Genomic DNA, 18881 nt, shown 5'->3' with positions numbered 1-18881 from the left:
ACAAACAACATTTGGAAAGATCATTAAGTGGTCCGCCAAGACACTCGGCAATTTTCAAGTGGTTCGTGGAAAAAAAAGTTTGAGACCCACTGGACTATAAGACTAGGCACATAAATCAGTCATGCCTTTTTATCATAATTACCATCTCATCTGTAGTCACAAACAGGATTATATTGTTTAGGTCCTTTTTTAAAAATAGTCATTTAAAATATGTATTATATATTAACATTTTAACAAGTATTTTAAGATACAATCTTTTATGGTTCATATCTCATACTGTATTTGCCATTATAAAAAAGTAGAAGCCCAGAGCTCAACATAAAGTAAATTCATTCAGAAAAGTGAAGTCAGTGAGCCAAACAGAACTTTTCAGTGGCGTTTGCCTGAATAAAAAGTGACTAGATATACATCTATTATAATACTATAGTATATCACTTTTATCTCACATCAAACACAATGCAAGCAACATGCATCTTGTTCTATAAACACACCTTCATTTTAGAAATACACAGAGTTACTTGTCTTTACCTTAGCTATGGCATTTTCTGGTTCAACATGTAATACTTTGGCCAAGTCCTCTATAGCTGCCTGGTAATTCTGTAGATGCTTGTGTACAGTGGCACGGCGCATAAGAGCTACAAATTAACAAAGAACACACTATTTATATTGTATTGTTCTAAATTATACTGCAGACCACAATTAATTCACATTTAATCAGAGAAAGTACAATGTGAAGTACAAAACAATTCTGCATTAAATTTCATAAAGCCTTGCATCCACTTCATAATGGCTATGTATTAAGTTACTGATTTTTTCTAATTACATAATTTGATATGTTATACCCTACATTTATACGGTGATACATGAACTATCATTCCTCTTAATAATTTTCCAATTTGTCCCACTCTCTCCATAGAAGTTTAGTTAGCTATTTACAATTACTTACCTTAGTAAGAAAGCATGCACCTGCTGTTTTAATGCAGCTGTTAAGCCTGTTAAAAGAGGTGCTTTTCTGTGAATATTAGGAGAAAGTGCATATCACCAATATGATGTGGCTAACAATCATCATTTTGAAAGCATGATCTGAACACACACCATCATCCTATTGTCACTTCAGCCCAATCTTAGGATCTTGGATCAAAGATAGGCAGGACAAAACTGCACAAATCCCCAAACTGCCATTTAAACTAGCTTGGCGGAGCTAATCTGGGACTATTTTTCCCCACATTTGAGGTCTGACAACTGAAGTCAAAGGAAAGATCTCCCATTGATGTCAATGGATGATAAACCAGGCCTGTTTCCCCCCAACCCCTCACCCCGAAAAAAGACTTTTCTCTAGAAATAAAATTCTGAGAAATCCAAGTTTACATCTCACCTTTTAGGTTGCCAGGCTCCAAATCTAACACTTTCTCACAATCCTGAAAAGCATTATGCCAGTTTTGAAGTTTGATTTCTGCTTGAGCTCTGTTATTATATGCTGCCACAGTGGGCAATACTGATATGCTCCTGCAAAAGACAAGACAAAGTGAGCTGTATGCTAGAAAGAAAACAAAAGTATACAAAAACTTAAAGTCAGTTTTAAATTGTAAAGAGATATAATAAAATTAAAATCACTAAGCAATGCAATTTCAACTAGAGGACTGTGAAACAGTATGCAAGATCAATTTATTTTAAAATCATGGCAACATAGAACTGCACCAGAGCATGCTCTGTACAAAAGTGATGCATCTCTTAAAACAATTTAGAGAACTTTGAGGCTCCTCGTCTCTTATTAAATCTTTCTTGTAAATTATGGTGACTAAAACAAAACCTACTTTTTATTTTCAATTTGGAGTGGTAGGGCTGGGTAGATGGTATATAGGAGGAAAAAAGATGGACATGCAGTATAGAATAATCAGGTTATAGTGACCTTATTCTATATGGCTGTATACTAGATAGGACTGTAGTCACTTAAAATTGCTATCAATCCACTCTAAAACACATTTTATTCAAATTTTATGAATTTATAAACTTAAGTAAATAATAATTGTCATACTGGATCAGACCAGTAGTCCATTCAGCATATTATCTTGTCTCTGACCAAAGCCAGATGTTTCAGATGAAGGTGGGAAAAAATAAAAACTAAACAAAACATTGTGGTCAAATGTGGGGAAGTTTCTTCTAACCCTGCAAATCAGCGGTTAGCTCAGGCCCTGAAGAATGAGAGCTTATGTTCCTTCTAATAAACAAACAAATAAATAAATATCTTATATAATGCAACTGTGGATATTCCTGATATCCATATTATACCCCAAAAAACTACAGTAAAAGAACATTAAGGTTCCAAAATTAAGCACTCAAAAGATAGAAAACACCAGAATTAAGGTTGCCTGTGTATGCATTATGATAACTACTTTAATTATGTGATCACATACTATTTTTGCCTCATTCAGTGCAAAGGATGAATGATGCTCACCGAATGGGTATCTAGTCAATATTTATTTTTATCCTCATCATTTCATATGTAGCCCCACACTTTATTTATTGCAAACCATTCTACACTGAATACAGAATTAATTTCCTCATAGACTTTTCTGTGAGATCATAGCATCTTACTGCTTTACATACATTAACAGATTTATCCTCCCAACACCCTTGTGAGAGGAGGTAGTATTATTATCCAAATTTTACACACAGGGAACTGAGGCACAGAAATTAAGACCAAAATGTCCACCAATTTTTGATGTCCAATTTAGAAAGCCTAGGGCCTGACTTTTTTTTTAATGTGCTAATAAATGGTAAGCAATTATATGTTCAGAGCAGAATTCCCACTGACTTCAATTGCAGCAGTGAGTGCTCAGCACTTCCACAAATCAGACTAGGTGTTGCAAGTTGCATAATCACAAAATGAAGAACACACAGTGGCCACCTGTGAAAATTTTGGTTTATAGACTTGCTCAGCATCACACATGACATTTGTGGCAGCGGCAAGGAGAGAATCCAACGTCAGAGTACCATTCGACTGCCTTAACCACAAGACTATACTTTATCTTCCTGCATTTCCCCGCCACACATCTTCCAACTTTTGTAACAAATGAGGCAGGAGGCCCACAAACAACAACAACTTCATTCACTACACAACAGGATTCATTTTCAGAGCATAGTCTATCCTGTACACTTAAGGAGGAAGAGATCCTGTGGAAACCCAGCGGTATTTTGTATCCCAATCTTAATATTTTTGCATTCTTGACCAGTACAGATCACTTAGAGGATGTTCTAATGGAGCTGTCCACAATAATTCTCCGTCATTTTCCTAAGTAGTTAATACTTATATTAAAACCCAACAGTGTGTATTACTAGTTGAAATTATTCATACCAATACATAATATGTTGCATTTATCAACAATGAATTTCATTTGGCATCATGCAGCTCTTTTACTGTATATACTCGTTCATAAGCCAAATATTTTTGGTAAAAAAATGACACATCAAAGAGCGGGGGTTGGCTTATAAACGGGTCTACACCAAAATTTGATGATTTTAAATTCTATGGAATCATTGAATTGAATATCTAATACATTGTCGTTTCGTTTACCTGGAGCGTTTGCAGGCATGGAGCCCCTCGGCTCCCTGTGGCCGCGGTTCGCCGTTCCCAGCAAATGAGAGCTGAGGGGCTTGGAGTCAAAGGTTGCCGACCCATTCATTGATGTCAATACTGCAGCCTTTTAAAGTTGCAAAGGCTTTGTTTAGTGGACTAGATTGGCTTGAAAGGAATACTAAAAGAGCAGTGCTGCAGATCTGCATAACATTTGACCAATGCATTTCACAAAAAGCTATGCCTTACAAACCAATCAGAAAAATACAATGAATGATAGTACTATAGCACTGGTGTCAGTCCACTATTGTGTAATTTGATCTCTTCATGCATTTCTACCAATGGACCTCATAAGTCTCGAGCCAATATGAAAATATAACATGCAGAATCAATGGAATCTCTAATAAAATTGAAATAGCCTGTTATCCCCAAAGACATGCCAATCTACAGGGCTGCTTTGAAATAAACAAAGAACAATAATAATTTGACAATGATAAAGCAGGTGACATTCCTATATAAAGTCCTACAAAATCTATAACTACAATAATAATAATCTATTTTCATACTAGTATTTAAAATGAACAACGGTGAAATCAAAAGAAAAAGGTCTGCTTATCACGCAGCATTCAAACTTAAAGTTGTTGAATATGCAGAAACAAACAATAATTGCGCCGCTGCTCATGAATTCTGTATCAATGAGAAGCAAGTAAGAGAATGGCGAAAAAATAAAACAACACTAAAAGACATGCCAAGAAGCAAGAAAAAATGTCCAACAAGGTGCGCTTCATTTCCTGAACTAGAGAAAGATCTCAATAATTGGGTTGTTGAATGTTGACAAAATGGGTACATTGTCACTAGAACTGGAATTCGTCTGCATGCTCTGCAAATGTCGAAAGACGACAAATACAAATCAGTAAAGCCGTCAATATTTGTCACATCAGCAGGTTAGTGTATTCGCTTCATGAACCGTTATGGTCTCGGTCTTCATCAGCAAACAAAGATAGTGCAAAAGCTGCCGAGAGATCTGGAAGAAAAAAATCGAATCCTTCCAAAGGTTTATTATAAAATATCAAAAGGAATATGCATTTTATTGTCACAAATAGGAAATATGGACAAAACACCAATGACATTCGATCTCCCGAGCAACAGAACGGTAACCAGTGTTGGTTCAAAAATAGTTTTAATTAAAACCACTGGCCATGAAAAAATCCATTTTACAGTGGTTTTATTGTGTTTGGCAAATGGATCAAAGCACCCTCCTGTTGTGATTTTTAAAAGAAAAACCTTGCCTAAAAACATGAAATTTCCTGCTGGTGCCATTGTACTTGCACACGAAAAGGGATGGATAGATGAAAGTGGGACTAATGAATGGCTGGAAAAAGTGTGGAATAAGAGACCAGGAGCACTTTTCAAGAAACCTGCTATGCTCGTTTGGGACATGTTCAGGGCACACAAGACAGATGAGGTGAAAAATGTGGCCAAAAATATGAAAACTATTTGGCTGTAATACCTGGAGGCTTAACTTCAGTTCTACAACCGCTTGAGGTCTGCCTGAACAAACCCTTTAAAGACAGGCTATACAAAATGTAGTCTGACTGGATGTGCTCAGGCATGGTGAAGTTGACAAAAGGCAGGAATCTTACGAAGCCCGAAATCAATCTGGTCGCCCAGTGGATCAAGGATGCGTAGGTGTCCATTCCCTCGGAAATGATAGAAAGATCATTTAGGAAATGCTGTATCAGCAATGTACTCAACGGGTCAGAAGATGATGCCATATTTGATGATGACACAACAGAGGCTGATGATGAGAAGGAATTTGAGTCTGAAGACGACACTGCCGACATCTACGATGACAATTCAGGTGCAGCTGTGACTGAAGCCGAGTTTAATGAATTGTTTGGTGAATCAGAGACTGATTCAGACTTGAAGGATTTTAAGACTTTTTAAAGTCTCATATTGTTCTAAGTTACTTGTTTTAAATATCCATTTACTGATTTTAAATATTGACTGTAATTTTGAAGGTGAATACATATTTGTTGAGTTATTATTATAACAACAACAGGTTTTTCATTAGATTACATTAAAAAAATTAAATAACTAAAAATAAATTAATTAATGGAGATCTCCCATCTCCTAGAACTGGAAGGGACCTTGAAAGGTCATCAAGTCCAGCCCTGTGCCTTCACTAGCAGGACCAAGTACTGATTTTGCCCCAGATCCCTAAGTGGCCCCCTCAAGGATCGAACCCTCAACCCTGGGTTTAACAGGCCAATGCTCAAACCACTGAGCCATCCCATCCTTCCCCCCTCAGCTCCCAGTGTCCACGATTTGCTGTTCCCAGCCACTTCCCACAGCTCCCATTGGCTGGGAATGGCAAACCGTGACACTGGGAGCTGAGGAGCTTCATGCCTGCAGATGCTCTAAGTAAACAAAAAGTCCCGACCCGCCAGCGGCTTACCCTAACAGGCCAGGAGCCAAAGTTTGCCAACCCCTGAAATATAGGGTCGGCTTATGAAAGGGTCACACAGTTTTTGCTATTTTTACCTAACCATCTTGGGGGGTTGGTTTATAAATGAACAGGCTAATGAACGAGTATATACGGTACTTTTGTGAGGTCCCTCTGGAGTCTCCTCTAGCCTTGAATAACCTAAATAGTTTTGTGTCATCTGCAAATTTTGCCACCTCACTCTTCACCCATTTTTCCTGGTTGCTTATACATCATTAATCAACATGCAGAATCTTGAGATACCCCAATGTAAAATCTTTTGCCATTTTAGAAAGTTGATCATTTGTTGCTTCAACAAGAAAGACCCTGAACTAGATTGATATATACATAATATTAATTAATAATTACAAGTTTTAAATAATGGTTCACATGGCATTAACTCACCGAGTGTAATATGTCACTGCTTCTTTATAATCCCCAAGGGCGAAGGCTTCATTACCTTTTTCTTTTTCACGATTAGCAATAAAATTTCTCTCTTTCTTAGTCATACCTAAAACATATTAGTTAGCTGTTTTTATATCTAAAAGTTAACAGATGCAAAATATGACATTTTAACATAGAAGTATTTTAAATTAATTTTATTTTGTACATTGGTTTTAAAAGTTATAAAAAGAGTGGACCACAAGACAACCTCCCTATTAAGACATGGTCCATGTTATTAAAAAAAGTGTGAAATCTCCTAAAGTGAAACAAAAAAAGGAAACTTTATCAGTATGTGTCTATTTCAGGATAAAAGATTTTGTGTGGATATTTTGTATTCAGCAACATTCAAGTGACTAGAACACATTTTTCGAGACTCTTTTCAGTGGAAAAATTGTACTGAAATTTTCTAGGATGAACAGAGTCCAAGGGCAGACAAAACTGAGTATGCATTAGAAAGGTAATACTTGAAAAATCTGTGCCTCTTGGTTTAAGACTTAAGACCCTTGCCATCCTCCATGCCACCAATAAAATCTTAGCTGCTTATACTAGAGTTTAAATAAGTAAATAAAGTGAGCATTGGGATGCCCTATAACAAGTTCTCTCTGTATATACATTATATACAACAAGCAGGAAACAATGGGCTTAGTGTCTTTGCAATTTTCTTCCATTATGAATTATTAAACACACAGTATAATGTATACAAAACAAACTTATTTTTAAGCTATTTCTATTTCAAATTCTCTTTTGGTAGAGAAGACTATGTGCTTTCACTTTGATAAACTAACTATGTAGAAAAACATTTTCAGCTGAACAATTGATCCTTCTACATCTGTAGTAGAAGCTAGCATGTTTGGAATAACTACCACTAGCACTCCAGAAGGATCATTTGTTTGGGCTAAAACCTGTTTTCCGCTTTGCTAGGACAAGCTTCTATTATCTGGACATCTGAGGAAATGGGTCAACATGTTGAAAGGTGATGGGAAGCCAAGTCATCAGAGGAAGGAAGCTGGATGGTTGAGAAGGAAAATAAAGTTCTCAGCAGACCAATTCAGGGTTGATCCAAGCAAGCCTTAAGCTTCACATTAACTTGCAACCATTAATAGACAGTAAGCAGAATTAGGCTCACTACTGCATGGTAGGCAATAAGCCATCATGTATGTACTGTCCCCAATTATTTTTATTCAGATAATTTAAAGACAACTGTGGTTTCAATACTCTTTGAAACCACCCTTAAATACCTTTAAACTACACACACAGCATACCAACATGCATGAGAAATGCTACAACAACCAAGTGGTATCAGCATTATAGAAGAAAAATAAAAATCTGTTTCAAGCTTCCACCAATTTGTTTTTTATAAACAGTAAGAAGAAAAGTGATTTTAAGCTCTATGAGAATATCATAATTACGCCCTGATACACTTTATGTTTTGTTTACAATGAGACAAATCAATCTTGATGTTGTATTTTTCTTCACCATCCCCGGCCCCAATTTCATAAGCTTATATTTAAAGCAAATCTTTTTCAATAAGCATTATTAGAAGGCGTATCACAATTTCTGCAAAATGGCCATGTTCTGGGATGACTTACTAAGAACACGGTTTATTTTTATTTTCTGTGATGGCTGAAAAAAGCAAGGAAGAGATATATAGCAAAAGCACATTTTTCCTCTATAATATTTCTTCAATTTGCATGAACATTCTACTGAGCAATGTTAATTCTATATCTAATCAAAGAAAAGACAATTTTGATACTAAGTCATCATTTACCTGTTGTCTCTATTTTCTTTTCAATTACGGGTAAATTTGAAGTAATATTGAAACATGCTTTTGAATTATTTTCTTCATAGACCTCATCAACTTTTGAACACTCCTTTTCCACATCAAACCTTAAAGTAAAAAAATATATAAATCTATATTGCATACACACAGTAGAATGCAGCAAAACAAGATTTCTTTACCCACAGAACAACATACTATATTTCAGATATAAACTAAATTGGGTACAAAGATTCTGTCAATCTGTTCAACAATCCAAAATTATTCAGGGAAAAAACACACAATTTTTTAAACAATTTATATTTCCTTTGTGAGTGTTTTCTTCCATGCTGTCCACTCCAAATACTCTTCAAACCCAGTACTGCATTCTAAGAATCAGGCAAAATTCAAGAAACAGTGTTTTAAAGGGCCAACCCTAAAAGATACTGAGCACTTATAACTCCCACTGAAGACAACTGGAGTTGCAGGTACTTTTCACTTCTCAGGAACAAACATAAAGTGATTAAATATTGTAACTGGAAGACCAAAGGGGAAAAAACGGTTACCTACCTTTTCGTAACTGTGGTTCTTCAAGATGTGTTGTTCATGTCCATTCCATTTTAGGTGTGCGCATACCCACGTGCACAGTTGTTGGAGATTTCTGCCTTAGCAATATCTGTATAGCCAGCTGTGGTGTCCTCTGGAATGGCACTCCCATGTCGCAGCATATCAGGTGCCGCTGGCCCTGCACCCTCTCAGTTCCTTCTTGCCAGCAACTCCGACCGAGGGGTAGGAGGGCGGGAAATGGTATAGACATGAGCAACACATCTTGAAGAAAAACAGTTATGAAAAGGTAGATAACCGTTTTTTCTTCGAGTGCTTGCTCATGTCGATTCCATTTTAGGTGACTCACAAGCAGAATCAACAGAGGTGAGCTTGGAGTTCACAGCTTAGCGGCTTGCAGTACTGCCCTACCAAAGCCAGCATCGTCCTGGGCCTGCTGGGTTAGTGCATAGTGGGACGGAAAGGTACAGACAAACAAGTGGCCACTTTACAGATGTCCTGGATAGGCACATGGGCCAGAAAGGCTACCAAAGAGGTCTGCACCCTTGTAGAGTGGGCAGTAATGATCGCTGGGGGTGGCACCTTCGCTTGGTCACAGCAGAAGCGAATGCAGGCAGTGATCCAAGAAGAAATTCTTCAAGTGGATACAGGGCAACCTTTCATGCTGTCGGTCACAGCAACGAATAATTATGTCGACTTGATGGGACCAAGCCATTCCGTAATGTAAAAGGCCAGAGCCCTCCTGATGTCCAGGGCATGTAACCTATGCTCCTCTTCCCCCAACTTATGCGGCTTCAGAAAGAAGACCAGTAAGTAAATGTCCTGGCTCAAATGAAACTGAGAGACTACCTTGGGAAGAAAAGGCAGATGCAGTCTTAGCTGGACCTTGTCCTTGTAGAAGGCCGTGTATGGCGGCTCCAAGGTGAGTGCCCGAATCTCAGATATTCGGCAGGCCGACATCACTGCAACCAGGAACACGACCTTCCAGGAAAGGAGAAGGAGAGAGCAGAAAGCCAGAGGCTCGAAGAGAGGACCTGTGAGCTGTGACAGCACCAGATTCAAGTCCCACGGTGGGACACGGTCCCTGACTTGCATGTAGAGGCGCTCTAGGCCCTTAAGGAATCTGGCCGTGATATACTGAGCAAAAACTGACCTGCCTCGAACAGTGGGTGGAAGACTGAGATGGCCACTAAATGGACCTTGATTGATGAGCAGGACAAGCCCTGGATCTTAAGATGCAGGAGGTAGCACAGAATAAGCCACAGCGAAGCCTGCTCAGGACAAACACCTTTGTCCGCAATCCAGCAGATGAACTATTTCCACGTGGCCAGGTATGTCGCTCTGGTGTACGGCTTCCTACTTCCCAACAGCACGTGCTGAACCTCAGCTGAGCACTGCTGTTCCTGCGCGTTTAGCCATGCAGCAGTCAGGCCATCAGATGTAACGCCGTCAGGTTGTGGTGCAAAAGACTGCCGTGGTTCTGGGACAACAGGTCTGACCTGGGCGGTAGCTGGAACACGGTCGCCACTGAGAGGTCCAGCAGAGCGCTGAACCAGTGTTGGCGCGACCACGCTGGCACTATGAGGATGACTCTCACCTTGTCCTGTTTGATCTTCCTAAGGACCCTGGGTAGCAACTGCACCAGAGGGAAGGCATACATCAAAGCCCCCGACCACAGGAGCAGAAAGGCGTCCAACAGGGATCCTCTGTCCATGCCCCCAACTGAGCAGAAGACGTGACATTTCCTGTTCTGCCGGGACACGAACAGGTCCACCCGGGGAGTTCCCCACCTGAGGAAGATGGAACAGACGACCTCCGGATGAAGGGACCACTCGTGGCAAGATGAGAACATCCTGCTGAGGTGATCTGCCAAAGCGTTCTTGGTCCCTGGAAGGTGAGCGGCTACAAGATGGATGTCGTGCTGCAGACAGAAGTCCCAGAGCTAGAGGACTTCCTGGCAGAGGGCAGACGAACTGGCTCCACCCTGCCTGTTGATATAGAAGAATGTAGCCGTGTTGTCCATCAGGACCTGAACAACCCAGTCTTGAACCTGAGGTAGAAAGGCTTGGCAGGCTAGTTGAACCACCCTGAGTTCCCTGACATTGATATGCAGGGAACGATCGCGACTGGACCAACAACCTTGAGAGCTGAGAGTGCCCAGGTGGGCTCCCCATCCCAGGTCCGAGGCGTCGGAGACATTGGTCACTGATGAGGCCGAGGCCGTGAAGGGAATGCCTTTCAGCACCAATATGGGATCCTGCCACTAGAGGAAGGACAACAGGGTGCTGTCTAGAATCCTGATCACATGGTCCATGCTGTGCCAGGTTGGGACACAGACCAATACCAGCCACACCCGAAGGGGTCTGAGGCAGAGTCATGTGTGCCAGACCAAATAAGTACATGCTGCCAGGTGGCCCAACAGTCTCAGTAATTTAATTTGATATACCGCCACATGGGAGCGCCACTCCATAGGGCGCCACAGCCGGCCTTATGGATACCGCAAAGGCAGAAATCTCCGACAACTGTGCACGTGGGCATCCTCACACCTAAATTGGAATCGACATGAGCAAGCACTTGAAGAAGAAACAATATTTCAGCTACCACTCCACAGCTGCTTTCCAGCTGTTTTTCCAAAGATCTTTCATTAATTAATTTCAAGTAAATGTTACAGTTGTAACACAATCCAACAAAAGAAAAGAAATGCAGTCAAAACCAAGTCATCCACTACCTACAAACAATGAAGACCATTTTAATTATAACTGGACGGGAAACAAATTTTTCCATTTTGCAAGAATTTTCAAGATTTCAAAACTTACTCCTGACCCAAATCAAGTCAATCTTGACAATTTTTTTTTGAACCAAAAATTTAGAAAGTTCAAATCAGGTCAATCAAAATGTTTCATTTTGACTTTGACCTTTTAAAAGAGTTTTACCTTAAATTAACTTAAATTTCAAAGTGAAAAGTCCTTTCAAACTAAAAAATGGAACTTTTTAATTTAGAAAATGTCAAAATGAGATTTTGACCGTTTGAATCTATTATTTTTTAAATGTTTTCAGAATGAGAAATTCATCAAAACTGGCTCTTTCCACAAACACTTTTGATTTTTACAAATTGGCATTTTTCTGAGAAAAAAAAAATTTGTTGAAAAATTTCCAGCCAGCTCTAAATTTAATTACTTTCTGTACACCCAATTAAATTCAAGGATTGGAAGACAGAACAGATAAGTAAAACTGCAATAAATATAAGAGATATTACACTGAAGTATTATAATACATCTTGTATTTTTCACAGCAATAAATATAGCAGCTCCTTTCTAGTGTGTAGGTGAACAAGGAAAATAAAAATCACCTGCTCCATTTATTCTTATGCAGGTTATTCTGTCCCAGGTTATTTGAAACTTAAATTGACTGACAAATCATTTTGCCACCGATTAGAGGGCATATGACAAAAGAGTGAGTTTCTGTCAAAATTATCTTTTGGCAATGTATTTTCTAGACCAAATGTAAACACTAAAGCCCTGTTTTTGTAAGCACTTACACACATAAGTACATTTTGTAAGTTTAGAGCCTTATACAATGGTCAGATACAGTATAAGGCCCTGCTCCTGCAACTAACTGACTGAGGGCAAACTGTTGTGCCTCAACCAAGCCCAAGTCTATGAAGTTAATGGAGCTCAGTGCAGGAGCAGGAATCCACCTGCTTGGTGTCTTAATGCAGAAACAGGACCTAATGCACACAAATACCATATTGAGGAACATAAAATAAATATCTCCTGTTTTGTTTTTAAAGTTAAGGTAAAAATCACATATTAAATTTCTTTATTTGTTTTATTAATATCTCCCTAGACTTTAAAGTCTTAATGATTAAAAATGAAATTTGAAAAATTAAATTACTTATTTATGTTGTCTGTTTACTTTCTGGCCTACATATCTAGCTTGAACAAATAAAATAGACTTTGCAGCTCACTTTTTGTTCTCAAGTACCGGCTCCATGCTACACTGTTTATATTGTAAAGAGAATGTTTATATTAAATAAAAACAAGTCACACCTGTATTCTTATAATTTCTTGCAATATATTATTAGGTGCATGAAACAGGTTTCTCTTTTTAAAAAAATCTAAATTGGTACACATTACCTAGTAGAATTCTATTACAAAAACAAAGACGTTCAATACAAAATTAAAAGATGACGATTTAACATACTTGTCCCATTCCCTGTAATCTCGTGGTATATTTTTCTTCTTTCTTTGTTTATTTTCTTTGTTCTAAAAGGAAAAGAAAGAGGCTGAGAATTCATTGTTTAACAAATTCCCTGACTGGCAGTTTCGCTTTTTGTTCCCATAGTTATTCTCATCTGGGGTCAACACTATTCATGATTGGTCTCCAGCATATAGCTGTTTTCAAAACTTCACTAGTTTTCAAGACATTCCTAGTTTTGACTTTTGTTTTAAGGGAAATCTGTGAGGCATTTGATATACATGATTCCAACATTATATACTCACTCATGTATCAATCATCAAGTTTCTTTTCAACCTGGAAGTCTTAAACTTAAAACTTAAGGACAAAGCACCCCAAATCACATGGTGAAACCCAAAGAAAGAAAACTCAGTGAGGTTTCACTTGTGCAGTTATCCCCATATATTGTTCCAGCATGAGAAGGTAGAAACAGGGTTTGCCATCTTGTGGAATGAACCAGGGATCCAACCCCAAAAACCTAAGAGCCCTCAACAGACAGGCCCTCATGCTCTTGGGAACCTAGCTCCCACATCCAGAATTGCTGCCTCAATAGAAACACAATATCAGGGACACCGCAGCTGCTGATACCTCAAAACCTACTTTCACATTAACTTTCTTCTTGTAATTGCACTGAACATAGAGGAAACAATTCAGAATCCCTGTCCTGTACATACCCTACTTGAACTGGGCAGGAAACAGTTTTCCTTTCCCATAAACATTTTTGAAATTTCAGAAATTTTCCCTTTCTGCATTGGGACAAATCTGAGACCTTTCAAAGTTTTTCACAACAAAAGAGAGAGAGAGACTTGAAGCTGGTTTTCCCACATCCCAGGTATATACCTAACCACTGGGCAACTCTGGGGTGGAGGTTAGTCACTTTGTCAGTCTGTCTCTCATTTTGACCAGAAGTTCCACCCTCAACCTGGAACACCTTTCCTACTAAAATTGCCTCAAAATTGGTTCATTTCCATGAAAAGTTTCCATTTAATGAACTGACATTTAAAGGTACATGTGATCTATATGATTGTAATTATTAACTAATTTGTTAATACAGATGCATTCTCAGACAATTAATCAATCTAGCAATCACTTAAAGAACCCTTTTATATAAAAGACTCAAATCAGAAATTCAAATACTGTTAACATATAAGAGTTTAGAGTCAGCTGGGTCCATCAGTGCTTCAAAATTCTGCATCCTGGATGGGAATTAGATAGGATCATTTATAACGCCACCCCAGGATTCAAACATCTCATTAGCAACTTATATTTTTCTCTCAATCCATTCTACACTTGCACTTTGTAGGGAAATATTTAAAATATTACTTATTGTGTATGTTTTGTGAAGATTTATTAAATATGTCTTATAAATAAATAAATAAATTAATGGAGATATCCCATCTCCTAGAACTGGAAGGGACCTTGAAAGGTCATCAAGTCCAGCCCCCTGCCTTCACTAGTAGGACCAAGTACTGATTTTGCCCCAGATCCCCAAGTGGCCCCCTCAAGGATTGAACTCACAACCCTGGCTTTAGGAGGCCAATGCTCAAACCACTGAGCTATCCCTCCCCCCTTATAATTATATTAGGACGGTGATGGTCTCTAAAAAGGCACTGGAAATAACTCAGGGTATACAAAGTGAAGAGGTGGAGTACTGTATTAAAGAGATAGTTTTGTTTTAATTTTGGTCACTTTCAAGCATAGGCGTTGCCTCTCCAAACTGCAACCTGGGGCGACTCTGGGGCGGGGGGGGTGGGGAAGGGAGATTTCTGCCTTCCATTTGGCACTGCTCCCTCCCCAAGTCCCACCAAGCCAGCCAGAGTCTCCCAGTGGGGCACGAAGGAACAACTCCTAGCTACATCACTCCCTGCACCCTGAGCAGTTTTCAAAGTTTATGAGCTGACCCCTCCCTCCACCCCCCCCTTTGAATTACAATTTTTGGTCATCCCCCAACCAGACAGGCTGGGTGGCCTGTTGAGGTGAGTCAGGAGACGGAGGTGGTGCTCCCTCCCTGGGCCCTGCCATGCAGAGCTGACCTGAGCCCCATGGGGCTCTGCCTCCCCATATATAGACGTCAAACTACACCTATGCTTTCTAGGGATCCTGTACTAAGCTCACTGATATACGGCTGGTTACAATAAACAGTCAAGAAAGGCTCAATTAACATATTATTTATGTATAAAGGCATACATATCTCAGAAATAAAACATTAAAATGCATTTTTACACATATTTTTAAGAAAAGAGATACCTGGCCACCATGAAGGCAGCTATTTGAACCACGAACTGCTGGCAGATTGTCTAGTCTCTCATGAAGTATTTCTGTTACAGGAAATTGTATTTTATAATCATCTTCCTTCATTTCTGTCACCCAGCTCTGAAAAGAAACAGATATCACTGCACCTCAAAATAGTAAATGCAGACCTCCTGATGATCTAATATAATATATTGCCCTGAATATACCCAACTCAAGGAATGATATTGATGGATTTCAGTTGGAGTCATGTCTAGCACTCCTCTGTTGCTCTGATAGTCATCATAAGCTGGGATTTGGGAGAGTAGTGGCAAATCATTTAAAAAAAATGTTTTTGACAAGAGCTTAGAGGATCCTCTTTGGGGAAAATGGTAATAATTGGTCAAAATCAGAAACAGTGTCAATGTGATTAGGACACATTAGACTAATATATACATGACTTGATAAAAAAAATCCAGTAATAACACAAAACATCAACCCATACATCATTATTGTAAGGAATCCCTTTCCAAACCATCTCTCACATGTTAAACATCAAAATTTCGTTAAATCTCTAACCAAAAATAGGAGAACTCAAAGGGGTTATACTATTAAATTCAAAAAATTCCACAAGTGCTTGATACCTCTCAGGATCAACCCCAATATGACTCAGTAGCATACTCAACACCAGTCCAGAAAATCACAGGTTCATATTTCACATTAGGACTAGGACTTGCATCCAGTTGTGACTGCTGAGATGCCAAACTATTAGAACTGATGTCCTTAAGATGAAACATTAAAGCTAAAGGCTCTTCCACCTAAGTCACCTCTACATTTTCAGCTAGATATGAAATTCTTCAATTCCTGTCCTAAAGTGTGATGCAGTGTTGTTGTGCCCCAACATAATCAGATGCTACATTTTTTTCAGTTGAGAGTGATGTATTTCCCTGAATATAGTTTGTAAATACTTTGTGATTCTTCTGAATCAAAGGTGGTACATAAATGTGTCATTATTTGTTGTGGCTGTTCAGATGGAAGTTAAAGATTCAGGGGTCCTATTCAAATAAAAAGGATAATTAAGAGAGTTCTGGTCAATATTTCCTCACTTAATGAAACAGGTCCTAATATGCAAGACCATGTGAACTATTAGCAACTGCAAATTGCTGCATTACTGATATGTAATCAGTCTGAGAACAACAGAGACAATCAAATTCTAAACAGGTGTACTAAAAAGAAAATCTGATCACTAATTACTTTAATATATTTATATTGCCATACCATATTAAATTAAAATTATACTTTACCTTCATTTCATCATTAATTTGTTCCCATTCTTCAGTTGTAAAGTCAGATGCAGAGGCTGGAGGTTTATCTTTTCGCAGGGCTCTGCTCCCTGGAGCTAAACATTCAACGCGTTTTTCACAGAATAATGTAAGATCAGGGTAATATCCTTCCTCACCAGACCTTAAAAGTAAAAAGATGTCACATTATTTAAAAACTAAGCAAAATAAACAAACAATATTGCATTCTCCTCATATATAAATGAATGATACAGTACTGACTACAGAGGACTTTTTTACTTCCTAGTGATTGAAAGTTGTTATTACCATCTTACAGCAGTTTGATGACAACTGTAAATTGAGTTGGTGGCCTTGGTCCAGTGTCTAATGAGCAAATGTTCACATTACAAAAAACATTGCAATTAGTACTAACTGTAAATATTCTGAGGGGACCAACACAGCTACAAGAACACTGCACATATAAATATTCTTGACATTCTCACCAAAAATGGCAAGGATTAAATCAGCACAGTGTCTGAAATAACCACACCCCCTCACAGGTCCCTCCTTGTCGCAAATGAGGTACAGCGGTGGAACAATAAGAAGATTCTTCCACTGCTGCTACTCAAGCTGTACCCATTCTGTGGATTTAACATAGAACTTCTATTTCCAGTGCTGTCAGTAAGGAACCTTTCACAAGATTAGTTACCTTTTTTATTTTAATTTAAAGATTTAACTTATGTTAAGTCACCAACACTTTTAAGATAAGTCAAGTACCGAGCCCACTACTCTTGGGCCAAATCCTCAGAATCTTACCAATAGATAAACTATTAACTAAAAACAAAATAAAAAAGCAGTAATGTAAATAATAATGAAGACAGAATTTTAAATGTTTACCTCAATATCCTGAGAATTTTTTCCAGGTGTTTAACATCTGAGCACTTTTCAATGAACTTGTAGTCCAGATGATTAATAGGAATTTGATATGTTTTTGTTGTTCCCTGGTCCCACAAAGATGAAACTGGCTGGTCACTCATTTCTAAAAATATTAAAGATAAAACTAATTATTCTGCTGCCTGAAGTGGTACTCAGATATACTTTGAGGCAAATCCAATTTTAAGAAATAGTCCAGCCCTTAATTCACACTTAATCCTTATTCATGCATATAGTCCCATTGGCATGATGAAGGAGTTGCCAACTTGAGGCCCTGGTCTTGCAAACTGCTCCACCTGTCCAGAGCCCCACTAACTTCACCGAGGGTCTGGGTGGGCACAAGGATCTATCAGCTTGCAGGACTGAGATCTCAGATTGTAAACTCTTTGAGGCAAAAAACCACTCTCTTCTATTTTGACCACAAGGTGCCACAAACTCATATAGCATTGCAAAAATAATAATTATAATAATGCAAGCAAAATTAGAAACGTCATAGACAACATATTCAAGTTTCTCCTTTGGAAAACCTTTTGGCTTCTGTTCCTCTCATGCAAGGTAATATACCTGTTAAATGAATATTGCTAATTTATTCTGTCCTTCATAAAGAAAAGGAAATGTATTGAAGAAAAATAATCTTAAAACTACTAGCAAGTTGTTGCAACTAATTTACCTTCCACAAGCATAGCTGAGGATAACTTGGAGGAGTTTTGGGGGGACTGCCATGCATTTTTAAGTGGAGTTGCTGCTGATATATGTGAAAATGTCTACAAATGTTAATTTGAGTCAATATTGCTGTATTTCAGACATATTTCTTGTGATCTTTAAAAAAATCCAAATGGCATGCTATTTTAATAGGAAACATCTAAATTATAAAATGTGGAAATTCCTAGCGGCAGATTAAGACTCACCAAACAATTTACGCTTGTACAATACAAAAGAGGCATATCACCACGCCCCTCACCAGCTCTCATTATCCTCTTTCAAATCCTACCTTAAACCTCTCCTTTGCCACGATGCCTTCAAAACTCTTTACAATGGTTAGACCACTGTGCACTAATACCACCACCTATCATGCTGACCAATATTGTCTCATGATTTCCTGGTACTTCCCATCTATCTGTCTGTATCCATCTGTTGTTTCTTATCTTATTTAGACTGTAAACTCTTTAGGGCAGGGATTCTTTCTGATCTTTTGTACAGCACCCAGCACAATGGGGTCCTGGTCCATGACAGGCTCCTAAGTATTCCAGTAACACAAATAATATGTATCAGAGGGGTAACCGTGTTTGTTGCTTTTTACAGATCCAGACTAAGAGTCCTGTGGCACCTTATAGACTAACAGATGTATTGGAGCATAAGCTTTCGTGGGTGAATACCCAC

At 38.5% G+C, this 18881-nt stretch overlaps 1 protein-coding gene across 1 annotated transcript in view; it reads right to left on the bottom strand.

Annotated features, from left to right (window-relative positions):
- Positions 1 to 18881, bottom strand: part of SPAG1 (sperm associated antigen 1) — a 66813-nt gene that overhangs the window by 46845 nt on the left and 1087 nt on the right. Inside the window, exons 2-9 of the mRNA XM_034763379.1 lie at positions 17466 to 17607; positions 16593 to 16752; positions 15307 to 15432; positions 13027 to 13088; positions 8272 to 8390; positions 6465 to 6570; positions 1376 to 1506; positions 529 to 635 (exon numbers count right to left, since the gene is read on the bottom strand). Coding sequence (XP_034619270.1) covers positions 529 to 635; positions 1376 to 1506; positions 6465 to 6570; positions 8272 to 8390; positions 13027 to 13088; positions 15307 to 15432; positions 16593 to 16752; positions 17466 to 17605 — 951 coding nt within the window. The 5' untranslated portion in view covers positions 17606 to 17607. The remainder of the gene's footprint in view (positions 1 to 528; positions 636 to 1375; positions 1507 to 6464; positions 6571 to 8271; positions 8391 to 13026; positions 13089 to 15306; positions 15433 to 16592; positions 16753 to 17465; positions 17608 to 18881) is intronic.

The sequence above is a fragment of the Trachemys scripta genome, chromosome 2, assembly GCF_013100865.1.
Source record: "Trachemys scripta elegans isolate TJP31775 chromosome 2, CAS_Tse_1.0, whole genome shotgun sequence".
Classification (NCBI taxonomy): Eukaryota; Metazoa; Chordata; order Testudines; family Emydidae; genus Trachemys; species Trachemys scripta.
Note: the sequence above shows the minus strand (reverse complement) of the source record. Positions and strands in the feature narration are given on the sequence as shown.